The sequence below is a fragment of the Opisthocomus hoazin genome, chromosome 15, assembly GCF_030867145.1.
Source record: "Opisthocomus hoazin isolate bOpiHoa1 chromosome 15, bOpiHoa1.hap1, whole genome shotgun sequence".
In the NCBI taxonomy this organism is placed as follows: domain Eukaryota; kingdom Metazoa; phylum Chordata; class Aves; order Opisthocomiformes; family Opisthocomidae; genus Opisthocomus; species Opisthocomus hoazin.
In genome coordinates this window covers 16595513-16616852 of record NC_134428.1, presented here as the reverse complement: position 1 = coordinate 16616852, position 21340 = coordinate 16595513, and the positions used below count along the sequence as shown (strand labels likewise).

Sequence of the window (21340 nt, the reverse complement as noted above, 5' to 3'; positions counted from 1 at the left end):
TGGAGAAGAATGAATGATGTCTTGAGAAGAGGAGGCTGAAGGGAGACCTTATTGCTCTCTACAGCTACCTGAAAGGAGGTTGTAGTGAGGCGGGTGTTGGTCTCTTCTCCCAAGTAACTAGCGATAGGATGAGAGGCAATTGCCTCAAGTTGCATCAGGGGAAGTTTAGATTGGATATTAGGAAAAATTTCTTTACTGAAAGAGTGGTCAGGCATTGGAACAGGCTGCCCAGGGCAGGGGTGGAGTCACCATACCCGGAGATGTTCAAAAAACGTGTAGATGTGGCACTTCGGGACATGGTTTAGTAGTCATGGTGGTGTTGGGATGACAGTTGCACTCAATGATCTTAGTGGTCTTTTCCAACCTTAAAGATTCCATGATTCTATTAACATCTTTTCCTTTCCCCTGCCAGAGAAAGAGCGCCTATCTTATCCTTGCTGTCCAAAACAAACCCCAGACTGCAAGTTGCTGCACGTCCCACACGGTGCAGCTTCCTCAGCTGTACACCAAGTTTTCCTGCAGAAATCTGTCACGTCGCTAGCAGCTGGCCCTGCCTCTTCGGTCTGCAGCCTGCGAACACCTTGTCTGCCTCTGGAGAGCCTGCGGAAGGCGGCTAACAGAGGCGAAGCCGTGCAGTGAAGGTAAGCCCCTCGCACGAAAGCCCCCTCCCCGCGGGGGGCCCGCAGTGGCCCGGCCGGGCGGGCGGATCGCGCCCTGCCCCGCGGCCACCGCCCTGCCCAGCCGCCTCCCTGCGCCGGGGAGCACAGGCCCGCGGCCGCGCCCTCCCGCCCGGGCTCCCACAGCGGCGGCTCCGTCCCTCAGCCGCCTCCCGCACGAGCTCCCCGCCACGCACGGACCTCGAGGGCTCGCTCCCGCGTGGGAGCCCCGCGCAGCGCCGTGCTGAGCCATCCCGCCGCGCCGGCACCCCCCGCAGCGAAACCAGCCTGTCGGAGACCCGACCCCTGCCCCCCCGCTCCTCGACAGCCGCCAAGGGGACGGCTGGGCTGCGCCTAGCGCCCCGGCTCCCTCACGCCACTCGCGGGGGGTCCGGCCCCAAGCCCCGCACGCAGCAGCCCCGGTAGCGGCCAGCGCTTTCGCTCCTGAGGGCCGGGCTTCCCCCGCCCCGCAGCCCCCGCTCGGCAGGGCGGCATCCCCCGAGCCGAGCCGCCCCGCCGCGGCCCCCGCCCGTGGGAGGTGCCCAGGATGGCGGCTACCCGCACGCAGCCGCGGGAACCCGCAGCCCGGCCTTGCCCTCCGCCCGGCAGCCCCGCAGCCTCACCACGGGAAGGCAGCCATCTTGCCGGCCGGTCACGTGACGCGGCGGCGGGGCAGCGCCTTCCGCCGCCATTTCCCGCCCCGCAGCCGGTGGCGGGGCGGAGCGGCGCAGGCGGCAGCGCGCGGCCGGGCTCCAGCGCTCTCACGGCGCAGCGGGGTGAGGTGTGAGGCCTGGCGCTACCCGGTCCTACGGCCGGGGGTTTTTCAGCCCAAAAGAAAGAGAAATGCAGTTCTTCTGAGAGATTGTTTATTGTGCAGTACGTTTTAAGTAAAAACCAAGACTGGTGAAAATGAAATAAAGTACAAAAATAAATACACTTTTGTAATGATATTACAATTCCACACGAAATAAAAAGATAAATATGTATAAATACAAACCATCAAGTACAAAACCAAATTCTGGCACTTGTCAAGAGAAAGGCCTCATGAAAGTTAAAAAAAAACGTGCTACAATGTTTTATTACACATACTGGAAGCATGCTTAAAGGTTTGGGTGTGAAACGGGAACAGAAGGTCAGCCTCCCCTTTTACTAACACTTAACATTGACATAAACACATTGCCTATGCTAGTAATAAATCGAGCACACAAAACATCTTTACAAACGTCAGTCATCACCCAGTTTGTCTGCTGCAACACAGGTGAGTCCTATCCCTGGACATTTCCCCCCTCCAGCTGCTTTCCAGTCCTCGGAACCGGCGCGGAGCGCTGACGCCCGCTGGGCGAGCAGGAAGCTCGCCTCGGGCATCTTCTGTATCATGCCTGGGATTCTAAAGATCCCTAGCATTTGTATGAAGGAGGCAGGTCCTCCACTGGTGTAAACTCTTTAAATTTACACCATTCGGGTAGGCCCTCCCTACCCCCCCCTTCAAATAATCGCCTCAGTGAAGAGCCATTGAGCAGTGTCATTCTTCAAAGTGTTTAGGTAGCATTTTTCCCATTTTCCAAGTATGCAGTTTGCGTAACTCCCTGCATGGGATAACACACCTGTTCTGAACAATGCCACTGGCTGCAGAGGACAGACTGGTGGCAGATAAAAGCCACAACTAGAGCCACTAGCAAGCCAGTTCACTGCCCATGAAGATACTCTCCTCATCTCACCATTAACTTCCTCCTGCATGCTATTCAGCACATTTAAATTTTTGGTCAATCTTTTTTCTCTTACAGCCGTGTTAACATGTTACAAAGCCTCCAAAGTCAGGGCGCTGCACTGTATTGATACTGGGAAAGCAACAAACTATAACCTGTTCCACACTCCGGCAGTCAGCTCTCTCCCAGTCCCGTTCCAGGGCAGAACAGTCAGCGCTGCAGAGACTCACACAGCCAAGCTTTCCTCTCTTGGACTTCGAATGTTAACATCATGTCTCAAGTTCATTAGAAGACAGAAGTTACAGAATTCCACTCCCCTCAAGTTGGAGCATAATATCCATCAGTAGGAAGACAAGGCAAAATATGAACATTAGCTTTTAATGTTAGATTTTCATAAATATGAGAGTGTGTTTGTTGGGCTTAGGTAGCAATTTCCCCGCCCCCCCAAATAACAATTTCACTACAAGGGCCTGTCAGATCATGGTGGAAGACAAACTGCTCAGAAAAATTGCAACTGTCATCAACAAAATGTAAGATATCTGAATTATTATTATGGACAGTCATTTGTAAGTCTGAAATGATAAAACAATTAAACTCTTGCCTTCTGAAATTTTTGTAGAACATACACTTCATCTTGGCCAAAAGTTGTTTCCATAAGAAAATCCACTAGACAGCAAGGAAAAAAAAAATCCTAGGACTATTGCAGCACAGTGGTTTGATCTACCACATGTATAAATGCGCAATTTCGGTATAATCATCGAAAGTATGTCTGTCTGTCCAGCAGTTAATCTGGATCCATGTCTGTCCAACTTGGCAGAAATGCAAAACATTTAGGCTATTAGTATTTAAACTGAGGTAATCTCACTCGTACAGAAAGTACATTCAAAAAGGCTGCTGATAAATTCACTGATGTGATAGCTCACTTTTGTATGAATTAAGTTAATTTTCTTATTATTTAACTGCTTTAATTTTATGGTATGAAACTAAAAATGTCTACACAACTTGTTTATGGTGGCAATCACACATAGAAGTTTCAATTTTACGTAATGCAAAAAGCGTATGTCAGACACAAGAATTAGAGTGTGAAAAAGCCACAGATTAACTTAATGTTGCCCTGTGGTGGTGTCCAAATAAACAAGATTATGAATCTTATGTGTATACAGTAGTATGAATAAGTTTAAACATGCAATTTTTCCACAAATATTAGAGCTCCACAGCCCTTTACTTCAATGTGATTGCATTAATGTGTCATCATCTGGAAATGACAAAGTATGTTTATAATTTCTAAATATACATATAGAAGATATTATATTTGAATCAGTGCCGAGAATGCCATCACTAACAAATACTCATTTTATCCCAGTGAGTGCTGTCTTCTTATATTGTCACAACATTTGGCTTCTTTCTTTGGGTTCTTCCTGCATATGCTCCTAAAAATTAAATAGAAACATTAGCATTTTACAATTAGTAGTACTGTTTTTTGTAACACGATTAGCCAACAAAATTAGCTGAAAATCTGTAGGACGATTTTTTTTCAAAGCAGTATTATATATTCAGTGGTTACTTTTAAAATTAGAGTTTTCAGAATGTTACACCCAAAATCCCTTACAAAAACTACATGCAGGCTTGAAAGTAACGACATTTTATAGTATTTCCTTCCTCAGTAACTATTCCATCTTCTTTTCTGCTACTCTAAAACATCTACAATTCCCAAGTTTTTAAACGGTAAGTCTGTCACATCACCAAGATTAAATGACTGAGTTTAAATATGCAACGTACTACTTTTAAACAAACTATCCATTAAAAAAGTATTACACAAGTCAAATATTTAAGATAACTCTTTCCCGTTCCCCAGCTGTCACATTAATAAACCAAGAGACAGTTGTAAGTTTCCTTATGTCAATATACACAACCAGAACTAAGAGTGCAGTACGCATAGTCATCAGGCAGAGAGCCCTTATGAAAGGAAAGCTGCTCAAGTATAGAAACAACAATAAACAAATAAATAAATCCCTCCACATGGAACAAATATATACATATATATTTAGAAAGCCATATTATCCTATGCACAGCACAAGGATCTTCCAGTAATAAGGGTTTAGCTCCGCAGGCTGCTAAAAAGTAGCACAACTCAGCATTTGTTAGGTTCAGGCAGTTATTGAGAGTGTCCAGCAATGTGAGCAAACATTTACACCAAGCAGTGAAAATCATACCACGTGGCGCAGAGCAGTGGAAATGGAAGACAGCCATGGAAGAGAACTAATTACCAGGCAATCAAATGAATGTGACAAAGGAAGTGCCAGTCTTTTTCAGGATCTTCAGCTACTCTGACAGAGTTGCAGTGGTTACTTATAGGTGTCCAAGGGCGACATTCAGCACAGTGCAAAGCACCTTTGGAAATTCTGTGGAGGCCTTAGCACAGCAGGATCCCTCACATCCGAACACCATTTCCCACTATACAAAAAGGCATTCTGGCTGGCCCAGCACTCTCCAGTGCTGTAGTCTTCAGCTCACCTGTGATCTCGTAGGACAAGCAACCGGGCTGACAGGCGTGATGCTTTATTAGTGATTTAACACTGCCTCCTAACTCTCCTCAAGTGCCTCCAAGTTATATAAAAGTCTCACAGTCAGAATAGGACAGCATAGGGAAGTGTAAAAAACCCCAGCAATCTAGACTAAGCAATTGGAGAAGCCAAATTTTAGTAGAGTCACAGTCCTCCTGAATACAATTATTGCCCCACCTTTTCCAGTGGCAAGGGGAGCAATTACATATACAGCTGACTCGCACACAGCAAGTCCGACGCCTTCCTCAAGCACTGGCCTGAACGCTAACACACCTCACAGCACACACCATCGCACATGGGCAGTCTGCTCCCTGCTCACGCTGGACAGGCACGCAGGAGAGACCATGCCTGGTCACGTGCCGCTGCCACCAAAATGCTCTATGTGCCTCATGCCCCATATTTCTCTTCCAAAAAACATACTGAGACTGGGAAGGAACAAAGGAGATGAATAGATCTAGGCGCAGCAGCTGCCTGATCTCAACCACCTTCCTTCTAACATAATCACATCACATGAAATGCCCTGCCTGGCACAGCTTGGAGGCTATTGACTGAGCACCTCTGTCCTATTTAAAATAATAAAAAAAGCATCAACAAATAAGACTCTCTACAAATTTATTAGTTTGTACTTTTCTCTTTAACACAGAACTCTGGATTGAAGGAGTACAAAACAACAAAAACTAAATTTAGGATCACCAGCTGATTCCTAAAAGAAATGCCTTCTTGCCAGAAAAAGACAAGAATCAATCGGAGTGGTATTAAAGCTACAAGGCACTTTGTGGACAGAATTTAAAACAATAATCAGAAGAATGGGAGGAAAAAAAAAAAGAAGTTGGATGAGTACGTTATTGTTTTCTTCTGAGGGTTTGTCTCATGCCTAATTTGAATGTATTTATAATAGCTGCATTCTACTAACACTTCTTCTCTTTTGTCCCTTTAATAAGCACAATTTAATTGTGAGACGGGGATGAATGAAGACAAGAAATTAAAGTATTATGGGTTAGGAGTACTGGTATAGTTGGAGATACAAATAAATCTCTGTATTGCCTAGAAAGCAATAGCCACTGCTACAAGTCTTTGTTTTCTGATGTGCACAATTTCCACTAAAATAAGGGAAGCATATGCATTTGTTTGGTTTTTTACATTTTCTTTCCAAATGCACTTGAGATTTTATTTTCTCTGTCTATGATCTTTCCCAGACAGCACTTGTTGCCTCACTACAGATGACTTTCAAGGATCTCTCTTGAAAAGACACTTTATTACTTAAAAAAAATATATTTTAAAAAAATTACTTACAAAAAAACCCTATTCAACACACTGCCAAGCCTTTCACTATTCACATTCTATCCTTATTTAAAGAAAACCATGTTCTATTTAAATATATTCAGCTTAAGTTTTTTAATTATTGCAAAATTATGCAGATTATTTCTTTTATGCCAAGTGTTCCCATCTAATAAGTTCAGAATGCATTTCTATTCACTTAGTGGAAGTAGTCTAACCTACTCATAAAGGAGCATACAGAAGTACTGGTATGACGCCATGGGAACGCGTGATGTTTGAACGCTAAATGAGGTTATGTTGTGCAATCAGGACTAGGCAGCATACAACTGGTTAGACACGTCTGCTTTCAGTTCCGAGAAGGCCACTACAGAAGGCATTAAATAACTTTCCAGATATTCAACAAATAGCAAGAAAGAAAAACAAAGAGAAATTTAGAGATATATCCCAAAGGATTCCTTCCATTGCCAAGTATCAACTGTCATGACTTAGGTAGTTATGACTGAGATAAACTCAGGGACTTACTTAGCAGAGCAGCATACACTGCCAACGCAGAGCAATGAGAAAGAATGCTGTAACTGGATGTCTGATGCCAGATGCCAGTGTAAAAAACACTGTAGATCATTACAAGGTGAGCATGAATTATACGAGATTCAGGATAGCATCCAAATCTCAGATCAGTGCTAAACTTGGCACTGACATCACCCTACTACTACTCTTTTTACAACCTCTGTAATACTGTAACCGGTAGAGGTCTTGATTGTTTTGTTGTCCCTCTTATTCAGCCCTCTCATTTACTAGTTAAAACCAGACACGTTTTTGCAAACTTGCAGACGAAAACTTGCCTTAATGGCTCCCTCTGGTTGCTAAAATTGTATTGCTTGCTTTTCTTCTTTATATTTCAGAGAGATTATTTACTGCCTTTGCTAATTTTTCTGTAGTGTCACTGAGTGCAATTGAACAACTGCCTTGCTCCACTTTAGTGGTGATAGTGCTGCCAGGAGAACTGGCACCAGAAAAATAAACGAACAAACCTTGGTTGTAATCTCATCATTTACTTTTTACTTTGTCCTTTTTTTTTTTCTCCTTCTTCAAACTGAAATGCTACAGATGTGTATGCGTAATTTCTTACTATACATCCTTCTACAGCCCCTTCTCTTGGCTTCACAAAGTACTACGAAAAGACCAAACACTCTTGCAAAACATCACATTTAAACAGTGTATACACTGCAGTAAAACTCACAGATACTCCCTGACAGCATTGCTCCAGGGCAGTAATAAATGGAGAATTTCCCTTACAGGAAAGGTCTGATACTTAATACATAAAGATAATTCAGATCACTATGGAAAACACCTGAAATCCTACTATATTATAATTTGCCTTATTGAGCCCAAAAATTCCCTGTTTTTATACTTGTAGAACTCTCCTTGGAGAGCGAAGTGTAATTAAGATCTTAAACAGTTTTAAAACATATAAATCAGTTTACTTTTTGACAAATTAAGATTTGTCATTTAAGAAATTTAAGATCCTCTTAAAAAAATTGAAATTGTATAAGATGGTTCATAGTGTTTCATTGCCTTCATGTCTGAACGGGCTGAAAACTGAGAGGTATGGCACCATTATCTAACTTTTTTGTTAAAACAGGTAACCAAGCAATAATCTCTGTATGCAAGTACAGAAATACTCCACTTTTAAAATTGGGCCATTAAGACTTGAACACTCTGTAAGATGCTACAGTAATATATACAATTTTAGGACTGTATGATGGCTGAACGCTGACTGGTAAGTCCTTCCTGTCCTTTCAATAGGCTTCATGCAGAAGACAAGTTACACGTGTACAGAGCTAGGAATCAAATGACATTATGATTCTAATCCAAGTCTAGTTTGACTACTATTAGCTTCTCAAACAGTTACAGTGAATGTATCTGGCAAACTTTTTTATGATGCAGCATCTGGTGAGTGAAAGCAAATGAGCTGTGCAGCACATTCTATATACTAAGTTTATAGAATTTGAAAGTGGATGGTTAAATTACCAGCACGTTTGTTTAAAGAGACAGGTTAGATCTAAGACATAGCAAAGCAGGTGCACAGGAAAAGAAAAACAATATATCCCCCATTTAGTTTTTCTAGATACTAGTACCTTATTTACTATAAGATGCAAGCACCAATTTTCTACACACCTGAAACAGCCTTGTTAGACACTCTGCTCTCTGAGGCCTTCTTTCTATTTTGCTCAACCCCCTTCATTGAGGTCTTAGGGGTTCTAATTAAATATAAAAGAGTTAATAAGTCACTTGCATCAAAGTTGAAAGGCTGTATCTAAAAATATAAAGACACTATCAAACTGTGTGTGGCATGAAAACATTTTTTACAGTGTCCTACAGAGCCTCCTCCTGTGTCCGTGTACAATTCCTATTGACGTTATTAGGGCTTAAGTAGATACATTAAAGAGGAGAACATCTCCCCATGAACAGATTTTTAAAACTATTCAAGAAACTGATTCAGTTCAGATACTCTGGCATGACAGTCTACATTTAAAAACATACATATTTCATTAAGTGGAAGCAAAGCTTCATGGAATGAATGTTACAAATACAAATGTTGGAACACAGTGTAAATGGAGACAATACACAAGAGGATGAGAACACTAAATATTTTCTTGCGGTACAAGGTAAAACAAAGCTTCATCACTCTCTCACAATACTGTGAGGAGTAATTTATTTTCTTTACTTTGAACAAGAGTTGCACCACTATGTGTAAATATTATTCAGCAATCACTGTGCTCTTGCATTTTGCATTTACTTTCATCTTTAGGGTATAAACATGCTGTGCCCTTACCCTTGTCTGCAAAGCAGTCTATGAACTGGGGCATTCTGTCCTTGATTTGGTTGAAGTACGCTGTTAAAACACAAACTTTTATTAGTGTTTTATCCCGTCTTTAAAAGAAACCCATCTCATAAGGAATACTGCATTCTGCATCATGCTTCTCATAACAAATTTCAGAAAGGCTAACAGGTTCTGCAATACAGATGACACATAGGCAAAAGCGGCAGGATTGAAAATTCCAAAATAAGATTACTAATTCTGCTATTTACAACAACAACAACAAAAAAAACCCGAAAAAGCACACAGATAAAACTCCCTCAACAGTGCCTTGGGCTCCTAGTCATTGATAAGAACATACAGGAAAAAAGACTGCCTCGCTTAAGCTAGTCACTGAAGACTAAACTGTATTACTCAACAGCATGTCTTCAGAGCTGCTGGGTAAGCATGGGATACGTATTGTTTTAAGGGATGACAAGTGTCTGACTTTTTATACTAGAAAAAGATGCAGATAGGCCTCCTAAGAGAACGGCTGCTGTCTTGCTGAACAGCAAGTACTGAACACTGTAGTTTCTGTGTTCTAAGCAAACAATCACCCAATATAGAAGCACGAACTTTTCCTCACAACATAAATCCACTTCTTTTCTGCCAGCTTTCTAAAGATAAGGGTATCGATGATCACATTGCAAAGTAAAGGGCATTAAGAAAAGTAGTAGTGTCAAACTGAAGCTTAAGAGATACTAACAGCGTATCTCAGAGAAAAACCTCGAACCTGAGCACAGAGATTTCAAGCCATAAATAATTTCTAAAGATAAAATGTCAGAACTGACTCTGAAGAAAATAAGTATGTTCTAACTTTTAATGAGCTAATAAACCCCTTTCTCAGACCTTGCTAAATCAGATTTCATTACTGTCTGTCTTATAAGAGTGGCAGGAATTGAGCTGATTGATGGCAAACCAGCAACGCAGATCAACGATTCTATCATTATAAGACAGTTCTTTAAAAGCATCGTAATGCAAGTAATCTTCACTCACCGGCTTTCAGGAGTTTTTTGTTTTATGATTATTTTTTTACTTGGCATTCCCATCTCTGAAGCCCTGAAGAAATAGAAGTATTGAAACATATTTAAATTATAAAATCATCCTCTAGGTCTTAAACAGAAACAGTAAGAGAAAACCTACTACAGGATCTACATCTACGTGTAATGCTGCCAGAGCAGTACTACAGACTATCAAATTTTACTCATGAGCAAGTGTAACACAACTGTTCAGTCCACTGTGTTGCAGGATAATGCCTGCTACCATCCCCTCAAAAAACTTTGCCAGCGATACTCTACCAAGTATCTGTGTTGCTAGGCTCTTTAGAAAGACTGATAAAATAACTTGGAGCACTTTCTACAATTTACAAAACCAACCATAAACTAAGTGCACAAGGATCATTTTGCTCACCACTAAAATACAGCATAAACGCACAACTTAGAACAAATATTCTTCTTCCATACAAACCAGAAGTCTCTTAAAAGTAAATGCGAACTACTACTAGTAAGTCACCGCAGACCTGCAGACTTTTTTTATTCATTCTTATTAGGGCAGATGTTAGTTTGCAAAGAAACCGTTACTCAAAAAACTGGTTTTTACTATTTCCAATGCCTCCTACCCATCCTCTTGCACCACCCATCCCCGCAAACGGAGAACAGCACGTACTTCATGTACTTTTTCCTGTCCAGAGATTTCTGCGTAGCTGTTGAAAGTGTTGCTCTCTCCCTTGGGCTCTTTATTTTATCCTAAAAATGCAAAAGAACCAACAATAACACTAATGACTGCTCTTATTGAGCTTAACCCCATCTGACCTGCCCCAACTTAAAAAACAACCAAAACAAACCCAACCCAAAAACAACCTCCAAAAAAACCAAACAAAACCAACAGTGTTTTCATTCCTAAGTTCACATTCAGGCTAAAGTCAAGCTTTTTTTTCTTTTTAAAATTAAAGCATCTTCCTTATATCAGATTAAAAATATTTGTGCGTCATAATGAATTCTTATTGAAAGTATAAAGTTTTTGTTATTACTTTCACCATGTTTTTCATTCTACTTTTTATACATCTACACACTAAAACTTTCAACATATTAATCTCTTACTGCAGTGACCTCTTTTTTTTTGTTTGAGGAAAGTTACCTACAGGAGCACAATTAAACAACAATTTAGATTTAAAAAATATTTTAGTGGACGAGGAAGAATCTCTTAAAAGCACAATGATTCAGTACTTAAAGCCTTTAAACAGTTTACATTTTCTTGACTATAACACACCATTTGCCTGAGCATCTTCTCTTTACGAACTTCACGATCATGACACAGAATATTCATTCTTTCCGATGCCTCCATCGTAAAAAAGATGTCATGGATGTCATACAGAGCAGCTCGCAGCTGGAAAGAATAATTAAAATTTTAATAAAATATTCAGTCAAGTTAAAATTCCCATGGTTTTGATCATCAAGCTCTTCTCACTTTCAATCTAAACAAAACACTTGAAAAGATAATTTTGAAATCTCTTCATGTGTCAGCACAAAATGGAATCTTCTCTTCACATCCATTGTTTAAACCTTTTACTTTACACAAAGTCACTGTGAAGGTTTTGGGTATTCATATTACAAAAGCAGAATACCTAGGAAACAAGAAAAAAAAAAAAAGCTTTAAATTGTGTCACCTGAGCCATTACTCTTTCATGAAGGGATGCATCTTGTGCTGAAACACTTCCTCTTTTTAATGGTGCTTCAGACTGAAAATTTTTTATGAACTCCATAGTATCCTGGGGAAGACAGAAAAAATAAGACTAATCACCAAGCATAATCCTTCACAACAAAGGAATCATTACAAACTGTACACGTAGGACGTACAGTCTTTGTTTGACTTGGACTTTATGACACTAAGCAATGCAACACTCAACGATGTTCACGTGACAGACATTCCCAAAGTCTTCTGAAAGCAGAAAATGCAGATAGGAACAAAAAAAAAAAAAAACAGGCAGAGAAGCTTCATGATTTAAAAATGCTGATCTTACTTTTACAGTTTGTTTAAGATGTTTCAGTTTTTCTGTCTGCAGGAGTCTACGAGTGAGAAACCCCTTTGCCACAGCAGTGATCTTATCAAACTTGATTTGTATCTCTGGACTGAAAACCTTAAAAGAAAAGAAGCGTTTTCTAAACATTCAGTGAAAAAGCAAGAATTCTGAATTATTTCCCAATGAACATCAATTGTGACATCAGTTTTCAAGTAAGAAACAAGCTGTTGATAAGGCTTTGGCTGGGCCCAAAGCACTCACCGTAATATTAACTTCGCAGAAGCAATATATTGTTATATGATTATTTTGCACATATGAACAAGAAAAATATCCAGTATAGTTCTCTTGTGTAGTCTAAGTCGATATAGGAAGGGATACTAAACTTTTCTGTGAGATTTATTACTGCACAGCTATTATAAAGTTACGACTGTCTCACAAAAACTAGAGGGCTTTTTAAGCTGTAAATAAACCTTATTTTTCCTTACCTGAGTCCACCTAGTTTTGATCCTGTTACTCGGTCTAGATAGTGAGGTTTTTATAACTCCACCACCTGATGGTCCCCAGAGAAAGAATGAAGTTTCACTTGTTGAAGCAAAGGTGTTAGGTGTCGTAGTATGAGCAAAACCTGCATGCAAAGCAGAATGTACAGATCAACACACAGACTTTGTCCATAAAGTAATGACTATGTGTGCGTATACACATATATACACATATATACAAACAAATACACAAGTGCAGCACTCCATAAAAAACAACAAATGCAGATAAAAGTCAAGCACATACATAAACTTTAACTCTGGTTGTAGTCAGGAAGGCTTTTTGGGCTTAAGAACACGGAAGCTCCCAGTGCTGTTAGCTAATCTTATTCAAACTGCAAATTATCGTACTTGTATATTGGGAGGAAAAATGTCCTTATGGTACAGCATGAAAAATCACTTGTCTAAAATTGCTACAGAAAAGCTTATTCACAAAGCATCTCAAAGAAAACGGTTTTAAAGTGTTTAATGTTCCTATCACGGATCCTAAAGATGAATAAGGAATAATCATGTAGTTCAGCAATTTTACTCTCAAACGAAAGTTTCTTTGCTGATTACCTGTTAGAATACCCAATTTCCAACTGTGTTTGGTAAGTGTATGTTAATGCAGTCAGGAAACAGAACTCAGTTCAGGGGTAGCAGCTTTGTTTACAAGGTCAGTTATAGGCAAGAAGTAATCTGAACATTTCTGATTAATTTCCTAGCAACATTTGCTACACAGAAGACAAAACAAAACATGTCATAAGGTTCTGTAACAGGTGAGAGGTGTTCCCTCAGCTATAGCTGTGCTTCCCTGCAGTCAAGACCCCCTGGCAGAGCCCTTCCAGTCCTCCTACACAAATGAGAACACCTGGCCTGGTGTTCTGTGGCTACATGGAGTGAGGATGAACCTTCTGCAACACGATGCAAATCCACCTCCTCATCCTCAACCAAATCAGTTTACTTTTAGCTTGTTTTCCTCAAATATGCCCTATAACAACTACACACAAATGCAATAGATGGAACAGTAAAAGGATGGCTGAAACTGTGCTAAATGCCAGCCAGACAAAGATGCAACACAGAATTTGTTTTACGTGTGCTGTCAGCAGCTGCAGGAAGCAGCTGTCTGCGGGTCCTGACCAACAAGTGCCCTAGGGCAGAGCACTGCATTTATCAGTACAGTGAGGCAGCTGGTCCAGTCAAGCACTGCAGAGCAAAACACATCACCACATTTAATCTATATTCTACCATCTCAGTTTTACCAATGCCGGCAGCATTTGCATTATGGACTGTCTCCAGCTGAGACTGCACACTTTCCAGCAAGCCGCTTTCACTTTTTTTCCTCCACTCCAACTCCATCCTACTGTTAATATTCACTTTGGAAATTTCTATTTCCGTTGTAGCAACCTTCTTTCCTTTCAGCTTTCTCTCCTGCTCTTCCAGTTCCTGCAAAAGAGAGAATCAAACATAAGACTATTTTTCTAACTCTGCAAAGCAATAGAAAATACATTTTAAAACCAATTGCTTCCTGACAAACTGCAGTACAACACATATGACCTTAGCTTAGATTTTTTCCTCTTTTTACCTTACCTTCTGCAATTTCTCCTGTTCTCTCTCTTGTTCAGCTATCAGAATAGACAGTTGCTGTGCATGTTGTTCTTCAAGCCTCTTCCTCATTTCTTCAAAGGCCAACATTTTCGTTTTTAGAATATCTTCTGAGAAGATACATTACAAAGCATCAAGCATCATGTATTTTCTGTATGATCTCTGCCACAGACATACATGCTTTAAACAGCAATAATCTGCATCATCAGTAAAAGAGTACATCGTATCTCTGATGTCAAGTTTCCATTACGTATTGCAGAGAACCTCATCAGTTATTACAATTCTTCAAAATATTTGCATGTTCATATTTGTGGGTAAGCATGTGAATGGAACAGTAGTAACACCATTTGAGCCTACATTAAAATAAGGACACAAAATATCTAGCTCTGAGAATAGTCTACCTACACTTGCTTGAGTGAGCTGAAATTACTTATGCCACCTTCAGCTTGATTCAGTAGAGACACGTACAGATGTAACAGTCTCGAACTGGAAGAAAATCCCTATATGATGATTTGCAACCCATTTAAAGGTATTTTCACTTACATACAGTATCTGCTCTTTTAGTAGTCTTATTTTCTTAGTAAAACTAAATTCAAATGGGAAATTAGTATTTGTGGTGTCAAATGATACCCTCGAGAATAAATACAGAATTCACAAACAATGTTTTAGCTGATGCTTCCTCATAAATTATTTAATCAAGTATTTGTTACAAATAGCTGTTTTAAGACTTTTGACTCCAAGGAACTCCTAAGACAGCAATTACGCTGTTCTGTAGCAGTTAAAACCAGATCAAGTACCGAGCTGAATTTCAAAATTTTTCATTAACAAAAAATTAGAGAAATAATGAGGTAACTGAAAAAAAGGTAATTTACACTCAATAAAATTTTAGCCTTTTCATATATATACATACTTAGAACCACCAATGACTAATGACCATTGGGGTTTTTCCTATAAGATTTATAAACTGAGAAGTAAGTTTAAGAAAAACTCTCAACTACAGGAAATCTTTTACCTTTTGCCATACTATCAGGGGCTGTATTCTTGGTCACATAAACTGATCCCACAGGATATTTCTGTTCTTGCAACCACTTCTTCTCTTGTTCTTCCACTCCAACTGTTAGAACACAGAGACTGTTTTCTTTTTGGCAGTTGTCGGTATCCAAATCAAGTCTACGTTTTACCTTTTCAAAACTATTATCTAGAAACTGCTCATTTGCTGGGGAAACACTTGGAGTGTCCATCTGCTGTCGCATAGTCTTGCTCTGGAGTAGTAGTGGGGATGGGTTTTCTACGTCGTAAGATTTGTTGAGTTCTACTGGAGAATTACATTTAGTATTTTCTAGCAAACTAGATGGTTTGGTTTCACTCACAGCTAGAAGCTTCTGTGTTACTGTAGACTGACTGATGGCAAATGGCTCATTCAATTTTGGAGCTACAATATTAGTACTGGTCTCTACTTTATAGGGCCCTCTGCAGTCCATCACTACCTGTCCTTCCACTGTAGCTGACAACGTTCCTTTGCCTTCCAAGTGCCCAAAGGAATGGCGATTTGGTTTGCCAACCCCCAAACCATCACAAGGGCCTGAAGAATTCCTGCTGACACCAGGAACTCTGCTAGGGCAAACCATAGCGAAGTCCACCATGAACTTTGGCACAGATTCAGACACATTATTTTTATCAGCAATATCTTGCATGATTAAATCCATCGCTCTACCCTTGCCTTTAGGACTTAACTCGTAAGCATTCACAGGGTTATTTATAACAATGTGTCCCATTGATAAAGGTCTTGGGCGCCTTCGGTGCGTTTTAGGGCTCATGCTTGGCTCTGGGCTCGGCAATTTGGCGTAAGAGCCTGTGAGGCTCCTGACAATGCTACTGTCATGATCAAACATGGAAGTCTTTTTAAGTTCTTCATCCGCATCTGAATTCACCAGTGGGGGTGTTCCAACTCTCATAGGTATGTCCACTTTAGAAAAACTGGATAAAGTTGACATACTCGTGTTATTTGCATGAGTAGAGGCACCTTGGAGAAGGGTATTTGATTTATTAAGACTGGGTTTATCAAGTGTCAGAGCAGAGCAACTTTTGCCTGTAAGCTTTACTCTTTCTTTCACAGAGTCACTTGTTTTAACGCCATCATTTTCTTTATCTGAATGACTTTCATTCATATTTCTCTTTGAATTACTTTTAGAGCTACGCTTGGTTTGCTCTTTCTCTATGTACTCCCTAGATTTCTTCATCAGGTTCTGAAGACTCATCACGTATGGATCTTGGACTTCCTCATCCAACAGTGGCACTCCTAGTCCCTCTTGCTTTTGCAAAGCATGTGATGCTAGCTTACTATGCACGTTGCCAGGAGATGCAGCCCTTGGACAAGGTACGTCCTTTGAGAAGTGATTCTCACTTTGCTTTGAAAAAACATTTTCTTCTGCTGCTTTCACTGTTTCTGTCACATTTGATGTCACCTGCCCAGTTGTGTCTAATGGTGTAAGTTCTGGTGTCTTTTCAAGCTCTGTGGGACCATGCCTTTCGGGAGAACGTGCCAAACTGACATCTGCTACAGCTGCAAAGTCAGTGAAAGCTTTCGAATCTGAATCAGGGCAAGTGTTCTCAGCCTCCTGTGCGTTCACGTCACTCATGCTAGGTCGTTGCCTGATCTGCAAAGAAAAATTGAAAAAAAATCACTTATTTTTCACAAAATCTCCTCAGATTCCTGCAAGCTTCACCTGAATTTAAAAAAAAAAAAAAATGCTACCACCTTAAAACCAATAAAAATTTTCAGTTTGACTGTGACTGATTTCCTACACATTACTTATAATGCAGAGCTCTTTGCAATGAGAAAGAAGTTATTGGAATTAAAATATAAATTTGAATAATGGTCCACTCAGCATTTTTACTGATACCAAGTATCTCACTGCAAAGATGCTCTTCTCTTCATAAGGTAATTTGGATACATTAAAATAATTTTATGGCTTCAAATTATCTTGTAAGATTCCTCCTAGAATATGAAAGCATGTTTATATGAAATAAGAAATGTAACTGAAAAATTTCAGCATGAAATATAGACTACCCTGTAGACAACTAAGAACAAATCCACAAAAATCCTAATAAAAATAGTGGAATTATAAAATAATTTGTTCATTTCTTTACTAATCCAGAGACAATTAAATACAAGTTTTCATTCGTCAAGTACTTGGAAAACCAGCTTTATTCCAGTGAGAATTCAATGTTACTTCTAGCCAGCATTTGTTTAAAAGGATTTTCACACTAAAATTATCCTGTAGGTTATCCTATGTGTTGCAACTCAATTATCAAGGGGACACCTTTGGGGAAAAAGAAAAAGCTAACTGTTCCTGGTCTGCTCTTCAAATCCCAAGCCAGGTGACTGTTGCCATGTACACTCCAGTAAAAAACGCAAACTAGTCGGCTTTGTTTGCCACCTTAGCAACTCAACAAATCCAGTGTTAACTGGGCTTGTTTAAGCAACAGATTAATTTAAAGACTGTATTACAACTGTTTCAAAGACAAACAATACCACTTGATTCGATGTACTTAATACTCTTTTGCGTTTAAACCTCTACTAAATTCATCACTGAAGCAGCAAAGAAAACAAAATAGTTGTAGTAAAATTATAAAGCACACAACAGAATTACAAGTTGTTGCAAAGGTAATTTTGATTCTGTAATTGTAAGGTTGACTAAAGATTATTTTCTGATTAAACTAAAAGCTTGCAAACAAAGCAAGTCGGTTGCTCTAACAGCAGGGGGATTGTTCATTTGTTTTTATAATCCACTTGTTTCAAACACAGTTAAAAAAGCAACAGTCAGTCATCTGGTGTGGTCTGTCTTGTATATAGCAACACAAGCAGTGAAAAGCAAGTCCCATGCATTACAAAGACCGTAAGTATTATCACTAAAGGTCACACAGCATGAAATACTAGCAAACACCGGTTCTGGTGAGTTAACTGCTATTAATTTCATCTTTATACTAGTGAATACTTAAACTCCAGCATTTTCTCAAAATGTCTATAAGCAGAGGTTTTCTGTAAATCTGTAAGGTGGCTTTGGACTAACGCTACCTGAACATTTTCTAGAATCTCCTGAACACGATTCAGTAAAGCTCTTTTCCGAGAGTTCTGTCTCCAGGTCTCTAGGTCTAGTGCTTTCTGTTTATATTGCTGTATTTCCTTTTTCTTTTCAATGCTAAGCTGCAAAACAGAGTATAAGAAACATGGTTAATATCACTAAATGCAAATTTCAATACAGAATTACAGAAATAAACTAAAAAGAAAACCAACAGAACAAAACAATAGAAGGACAGCAATCACCTAAGTTGAGAGTCTGCACACACTCTAAATGCCAGCTTCTTTTTAACGAATTACACTTTTTTTAAAAGGAAGATGCACAAAATGCCTTCTTGGCACACATGCAAATGCACATGAATTTAAAAGATCATTTACAAAAAATTTGCATGAATATTACACGCTACAGTACCAGCTTCAAACGACACAGGGCTCAGACTGCAGGACAGGTCCTTCCCAGTCCTCCACGGAGGTGGGAGGTTTTGGCATCCTGTAGAGCCCTCTGTGACCTATCTTCCTACCCGCACTCAGACTATTAACCTCTATGAAGGACCAACTCGCACTCGCCTTCTTGAACCAGAGCTGAATTTTACAAGACAGAAATGTATGCAAGCAGTGTTCTGGATCCTTTCAACAATCAGAATCTGAAAATCTTCCGAGTTACTGCTTTCAAATATGTAGCTTGGATAAAAGTCAAAACTACCTCTACAGAACTATGTCTGCAAGAACTGGTCTCACAAAGCTCTACAAAATTTAGTAGTCTCAAGTCAAATTATGCATTTCTTCTAGGAAAACTTAAAATATACACCCATTCATAAATTAAAAATATTACACTGTATCATTTAGTCTCCAATGTATATCTGTATCATGATTTTTCAGATCATTGTTAGAGAGTCTCTCCCTTCATACCTCCCATTACTGAAACAAGGAAGTTAGCTGCATTATCGCTCAAACTACCAACAGTCTTCTACTTGGCTCCATCTGCATGAAGCACAGAATGACAACGTAATTGATGAGTCTGTGAAATACATTAGAGGAAGCTGCAAACACATGCGAAAAATAAATTTACTTCAAAGTTTTTCAACTATTTCAGTAATTCCTATTTGCACTTTTTTTTTAGACCCTTTAAAACAAACTCACATATTCAATATCTGCAATGTTAATATGATTTTACATAAATTTAAGCCCAGCAATAACACTTATCTATTTAATACTACAAACACTTTTACTCCCTTTGTGAAGATAACAAATCCTAAGAAATGGAAGCAAATGTAGTCAATATGATAAAAAGTACATTTTACTCCTTGACTCTGTAAAACTAAGGCTAGGAATGCTTAGAATACCCTAAGCAGATGGTACCTCAGACAGAGCTGTACCTTCAGCAGAATCATTACATGTGGACATCAAAGCTAGAGCCAACAGCACAGTTAGCACACCACAGAAGGAGGAAAAAAAAAAATAAATAAAAAAATAAATAAAGCAGCCCTACCAGAGGGGAAAGCACAGGAACTCCGTGGAACCGAATGAGGGAGATATTCTTGTGTTGAGCAGTGAAACAGTTTTCTTTTTTTATTGCCTCTTCTTGGATTCTGGAAAGATGCTTCCTACAGAATATTTCATAGTCCTCCATCTTCATGTTAACTCAGCTGCAAAGAGTAGCAACATTACTCTTCCATGTCCTTCCAAGACCATGACAGGAAAACACCACTACAACTAATTTTCTATCACCCTATTCTGGGAAACAAATTATACAAATACAAATTATACAAAAAACTCCAGTTTCTCTTCTTCCTACCACCACCAAAAGCCACAAAGCTGTTCTTTTTTTTTCCCCCATATAAAAACAGAATCTGCACAGATGAGCAAAAAAAGATGATCACAGGTAGACTGACAAGGCAAGTGCTGAGGTCATCAAGGCTTACAAAACTACACGTGCTACAGATAACCTTAACGATTTCCATCAACGACTAAACAGAATCACATACTGGTAGGGGTTGGAAGGGACCTCTGTGGGTCATCCAGTCCAACCCCTGCCGAAGCAGGGTCACCTACAGCAGGCTGCACAGGACCGCGTCCAGGTGGGTGCCTGATCTTAAAGGATCTTTACTTTTAAGATCTGCCACAACTATCAGACAGATCCTATCAGCTGTAAAAAAAATAAATAAATAAATAAAATTGCAGCCAAATTTTAAAGAACAAAAAAGAATTAAGCTGGTATTAAAGCTAGACCAGCCTTTATATTTAGGGGGCTGAGAGGAATTCGTGTTTCGCTCTCACGAGCCTCCTCCCCCATACATCCCCGTACGAACAGACGCCAATATTTCCACCAAAACCTCACTACAGCCCACCTTCCTGAGCAGAGCCGGCATTCCTCGCACCGCCCATCCCCGCCGGGGCAGAAATCCGGAGCCAAGCACAGCCGCCGAGCCCGGCCGACGCTCGGGCTTCCCTCGCACACCCCTCCGGCCGCCCGCTGCCCAGCCCGCCCGGCAGGCCCCGCTCCCGGGCCCGGGCCGCAGCCCGGCCTCCCCCACCGCTCCTCGGCCCGGCAGACGGGCGGCCCCGGCCTGGGCCCCGCGGCCCTCCCCGCCCGGCGGCAGCGCGCCCACCGCAGCCCTCCCGGCGAACCGCTCGGTACCTGCGCGGGGCTCGGAGCCGCTGCCCGGCAACCGGGCCGCCGCAGCGGGTAGCCGCAGCACTGCAGACCCCGGCGCGCACCGCGGCCCGCTCCTCCCTCCGCGGGGCGGGCCGCGGGGGCACGGCTGAGGCGCTGCCTCCTCCCCGGCCGAGGACGAGCAGGCCCGTCCTGACGCGGCCTAGGAGCGGGCGGCAGCTCCGCGTCCAAACCCCTCCGCGTCTGGCCCCGCGGGACGGTCTGTGGTTCCCAGGCCCGCTCCCCGGCCAGGCAGCGCCAGCTCCCCGAGGTTCGAGGTGGACTTGAGGGGCTCCGGGACTCGGGTCTCCAGGGTCCTCACCACGCACTCCGAGCGAAGCCTGTCCTGCTCTACCTCGTGAAGCACCGCACGGCCGCGGTGCGGGCCGCAGGTGTGCCGCCA

General features: G+C 41.0%; 2 protein-coding genes across 9 annotated transcripts in view; both read right to left on the bottom strand.

The window, feature by feature from the left end:
* Positions 1 to 1356, bottom strand: part of VPS35L (VPS35 endosomal protein sorting factor like) — a 56514-nt gene extending 55158 nt beyond the window's left edge. For all 3 annotated transcript variants that reach the window (XM_075436213.1, XM_075436214.1, XM_075436215.1), the window contains exon 1: positions 1280 to 1356. In XM_075436213.1, the coding sequence (XP_075292328.1) occupies positions 1280 to 1296 (17 nt within the window). In that variant the 5' untranslated portion in view covers positions 1297 to 1356. The remainder of the gene's footprint in view (positions 1 to 1279) is intronic.
* A 159-nt stretch (positions 1357 to 1515) lies between these two features.
* CCP110 (centriolar coiled-coil protein 110) lies at positions 1516 to 21023 on the bottom strand. 6 transcript variants are annotated; one of them, XM_075436206.1, is made up of 15 exons: positions 20923 to 21023; positions 19774 to 20018; positions 18282 to 18410; positions 15216 to 16860; positions 14189 to 14313; positions 13861 to 14044; positions 12569 to 12708; positions 12084 to 12200; positions 11730 to 11831; positions 11333 to 11449; positions 10730 to 10809; positions 10061 to 10123; positions 9041 to 9100; positions 8383 to 8465; positions 1516 to 3792 (listed from the first exon to the last, which is right to left on the bottom strand). In XM_075436206.1, exons 2-15 carry the CDS (start codon positions 19918 to 19920, stop codon positions 3740 to 3742), a joined length of 3045 nt encoding a protein of 1014 aa, XP_075292321.1. In that variant the 5' UTR covers positions 19921 to 20018; positions 20923 to 21023; the 3' UTR covers positions 1516 to 3739. The 6 variants fall into 6 exon arrangements, with proteins under 6 accessions (XP_075292321.1, XP_075292326.1, XP_075292323.1 ...); XM_075436211.1 differs by having other exon boundaries at positions 14189 to 14310; XM_075436208.1 differs by having other exon boundaries at positions 19774 to 19930.
* Positions 21024 to 21340: the final 317 nt, after the last annotated feature.